Genomic DNA, 4,301 nt, shown 5'->3' on the forward strand with positions numbered 1-4,301 from the left:
GCTAGATGACCCCTCTCCTGGACGCGGTGGCGGTATGTCCTGAAGAAACGTAATAGGTAGGTCGGTGCGGTGAGCATCCGTGGTGTGTGTGGAAAGCAAGGGAACATCAATGGGAGCTGAGATGGGTGCTGAAATGGGTGCTAAAACCGGGGCTACTGGTGGTGTAACAGGTCGCACAAAAGGTGGGTAATCGTCATCTTCATTAATCCACCCGTTACGGGTGTCGGTGTAACGTGGATCTATATCAAAATGCCTATGCTGATGGCGGAGGAGGAGGAAAATGAGAGTAACACATGCAACGCATATGTAACCAATCCTGCTCTAGAGCGCGACAGACGCGCAACAAGTATGTTATCTGCTGCTCGGAAGTCATCAACCGGACGTCTGAGTCGGGTGAAAGTGGACGCGAAGGGTGTGATACTGCAGGTGGGGTCTGACAATGGCACAGTGGTCGCTGAGCTCTCTCCAACTCTTGTATGCGACGGGTCAGCACCTCCTGCTGTATCATCAAAGAAGTAAGGATGTCCTCCGTGGAGTACCCAACATGGTATGGGTGATACGGATCGGACAGTGGCATGATAGGGGGCGTAGTCCATAGGAATGGCTCGCTAGATGGAGTGAAGAATGGTGCAATAGATGGTGCAACAGTGGGAAACGGTGGTACAAATGGAAAAGGTGATGGTAACGTGGGTGGTACAGAAATAGGCGGCTGCCTAGATGACCCCTCTCCAGGACACGGTGGCGGTATGTCCTGAAGAAACGTAATAGGTAGGTCGGTGCGGTGAGCATCCGTGGTGTGTGTGGAAAGCAAGGGAACATCAATGGGAGCTGAGATGGGTGCTGAAACGGGTGCTAAAACAGGGGCTACTGGTGGTGTAACAGGTCGCACAAAAGGTGGGTAATCGTCATCCTCATCAATCTACCCGTTACGGGTGTCGGCGTAACGTGGATCTATATCAAAATGCCTATGCTGATGGCGGAGGAGGAGGAAAATGAGAGTAACACAGGCAATGCATATGTAACCAATCGTGCTCTAGAGCGCGACAGACGCGCAACAAGTATGCTATCTGCTGCTCGGAAGTCATCAAGCGGACGTCTGTGTCGGGTGAAAGTGGACGCGGAGGGTGAGATGCTGCAGCTGGGGTCTGACAATGGCACGGTGGTCGCTGAGCTCTCTCCAACTCCTGTATGCGACGGGTCAGCGCCTCCTGCTGTATCATCAAAGAAGTAAGGATGTCCTCCATGGAGTACCCAACATGGTATGGGTGATACGGATCGGACAGTGGCATGATAGGGGGCGTAGTCCATAGGAATGGCTCGCTAGATGGAGTGAAGAATGGTGCAGTAGATGGTGCAATAGTGGGAAATGGTGGTACAAATGGAAAAGGTGATGGTAACGTGGGTGGTACAGAAATAGGCGGCTGGCTAGATGACCCCTCTCCTGGACGCGGTGGCGGTATGTCCTGAAGAAACGTAATAGGTAGGTCGGTGCGGTGAGCATCCGTGGTGTGTGTGGAAAGCAAGGGAACATCAATGGGAGCTGAGATGGGTGCTGAAATGGGTGCTAAAACCGGGGCTACTGGTGGTGTAACAGGTCGCACAAAAGGTGGGTAATCGTCATCTTCATTAATCCACCCGTTACGGGTGTCGGTGTAACGTGGATCTATATCAAAATGCCTATGCTGATGGCGGAGGAGGAGGAAAATGAGAGTAACACATGCAACGCATATGTAACCAATCCTGCTCTAGAGCGCGACAGACGCGCAACAAGTATGTTATCTGCTGCTCGGAAGTCATCAACCGGACGTCTGAGTCGGGTGAAAGTGGACGCGAAGGGTGTGATACTGCAGGTGGGGTCTGACAATGGCACAGTGGTCGCTGAGCTCTCTCCAACTCTTGTATGCGACGGGTCAGCACCTCCTGCTGTATCATCAAAGAAGTAAGGATGTCCTCCGTGGAGTACCCAACATGGTATGGGTGATACGGATCGGACAGTGGCATGATAGGGGGCGTAGTCCATAGGAATGGCTCGCTAGATGGAGTGAAGAATGGTGCAATAGATGGTGCAACAGTGGGAAACGGTGGTACAAATGGAAAAGGTGATGGTAACGTGGGTGGTACAGAAATAGGCGGCTGCCTAGATGACCCCTCTCCAGGACACGGTGGCGGTATGTCCTGAAGAAACGTAATAGGTAGGTCGGTGCGGTGAGCATCCGTGGTGTGTGTGGAAAGCAAGGGAACATCAATGGGAGCTGAGATGGGTGCTGAAACGGGTGCTAAAACAGGGGCTACTGGTGGTGTAACAGGTCGCACAAAAGGTGGGTAATCGTCATCCTCATCAATCTACCCGTTACGGGTGTCGGCGTAACGTGGATCTATATCAAAATGCCTATGCTGATGGCGGAGGAGGAGGAAAATGAGAGTAACACAGGCAATGCATATGTAACCAATCGTGCTCTAGAGCGCGACAGACGCGCAACAAGTATGCTATCTGCTGCTCGGAAGTCATCAAGCGGACGTCTGTGTCGGGTGAAAGTGGACGCGGAGGGTGAGATGCTGCAGCTGGGGTCTGACAATGGCACGGTGGTCGCTGAGCTCTCTCCAACTCCTGTATGCGACGGGTCAGCGCCTCCTGCTGTATCATCAAAGAAGTAAGGAAGTCCTCCGTGGAGTACCCAACATGGTATTGGTGATACGGATCGGACAGTGGCATGATAGGGGGCGTAGTCCATAGGAATGCCTCGCTAGATAGAGTGAAGAATGGTGCAGTAGATGGTGCAACAGTGGGAAACGGTGGTACAAATGGAAAAGGTGATGGTAACGTGGGTGGTACAGAAATAGGCGGCTGCCTAGATGACCCCTCTCTAGGACGCGGTGGCGGTATGTCCTGAAGAAACGTAATAGGTAGGTCGGTGCGGTGAGCATCCGTGGTGTGTGTGGAAAGCAAGGGAACATCAATGGGAGCTGAAATGGGTGCTGAAACGGGTGCTAAAATAGGGGCTACTGGTGGTGTAGCAGGTCGCATAAAAGTTGGGTAATCTTCATCGTCATCAATCCACCCGTTACGGGTGTCGGCGTAACGTGGATCTATATAGGTAGCAAAAGGTGCGCGATCGAACAGCACCGGCACGGGATCAGGAAGTGGTGCAACAACAGGATCCTCTATCAAGAGTGGAGCGTCAACATGAGCATTAACAACATGATCATCCACCAACGGTGGAGCAACAACAGGATGATTGTCAACAGGTATATCATCAACAAAAGGGGCAACAGTAGGTGCATCGTCATGAACAGGGTCATGCTCTAATGCAGGGTCAGGAGCAACGACTGGCTCAGGGGCCACAGCAGGCTCTGGATTAACAAACTCAATATCAAAATTGGCTGGATCATCAAACAAAGGATCAATAGGGGCTACAGGATCCTCCAGGGGCTGGTCTAAGTGAATGAACTTGATATCCTGGTCAGGATCAAAACCAGGGGGAAACACAGGATCTAGATCATCATCAACGTCGTGATCAAACTCAAAGTCATGTGTGGGAGCAGGTGCAGCTGATGACGCCATGTCAGGGTCGGCGTCGTGAGTGTGGTGCTGCACTCCCTGAGTGTGCAAAGATGCGGACACCACAGACTCGAAGGAATCTGGGACAGGTGAATCAACAGGAGCCTCCTCTGCAGGAGCATCAGCAATGGGTAAGATGACATCAGAAGCAATAGGGGCCCCGCCCTCATAGTCAGCCTCTGGTGGGTCCTCCTCAAACAGATCGATATCGTCGTCAGAAACAATATCGAGTGGCAAATCCAAAGCTGGGTAAGCAGCAAGAGGTATGGGAGCAGGGATCACCGCGAGTGGTAAATCCCCAACAGGATGTCCATCAGCAGGCTCGGCTACGACATCAGGCATCGCAAAGGGCTGGAAATCGTCCTCATCAGTGCTGGTGGTATCGGAAGTGTAGACCTCTCGCTCCGATGAAACTATGTCATCTGATACTATCGCCATGGGATCAGAAGTGTCTGAAACTCCAGTGTCCTGATGAAGAAGGCATGATGTCTATAACACAAACACACATATGCACAAACAACCAATCATATAATCCAATAAACATGTTAGTCACCAATAAGCAAGGAAGTATTTCTTCCTAGTCTCACTAGACTACCCTCCCAGCCTCTCAGACTGAACCTCCTAGTCTCTCAGACTAACTCCCTGGCCTCTAAGACCAAAACCTCCCCAATCCTTGAGATTGGACCCCCTCAGTCTACATGACTAAACCTCCCAGCCTTTAGGGCTAAACTCCCTCAGTTGC

General features: G+C 51.7%; 1 protein-coding gene across 1 annotated transcript; it reads left to right on the forward strand.

Annotated features, from left to right (window-relative positions):
* Positions 1-575: 575 nt before the first annotated feature.
* On the forward strand, positions 576-1,467 carry LOC110931547 (aspartate and glycine-rich protein-like). The gene is made up of 2 exons (XM_022174933.1): positions 576-744; positions 1,295-1,467. Exons 1-2 carry the CDS (start codon positions 576-578, stop codon positions 1,465-1,467), a joined length of 342 nt encoding a protein of 113 aa, XP_022030625.1.
* The last annotated feature ends 2,834 nt before the right edge of the window (positions 1,468-4,301 follow it).

The sequence above is a fragment of the Helianthus annuus genome, chromosome 3 (genome assembly GCF_002127325.2).
Source record: "Helianthus annuus cultivar XRQ/B chromosome 3, HanXRQr2.0-SUNRISE, whole genome shotgun sequence".
Taxonomy (NCBI): Eukaryota; Viridiplantae; Streptophyta; class Magnoliopsida; order Asterales; family Asteraceae; genus Helianthus; species Helianthus annuus.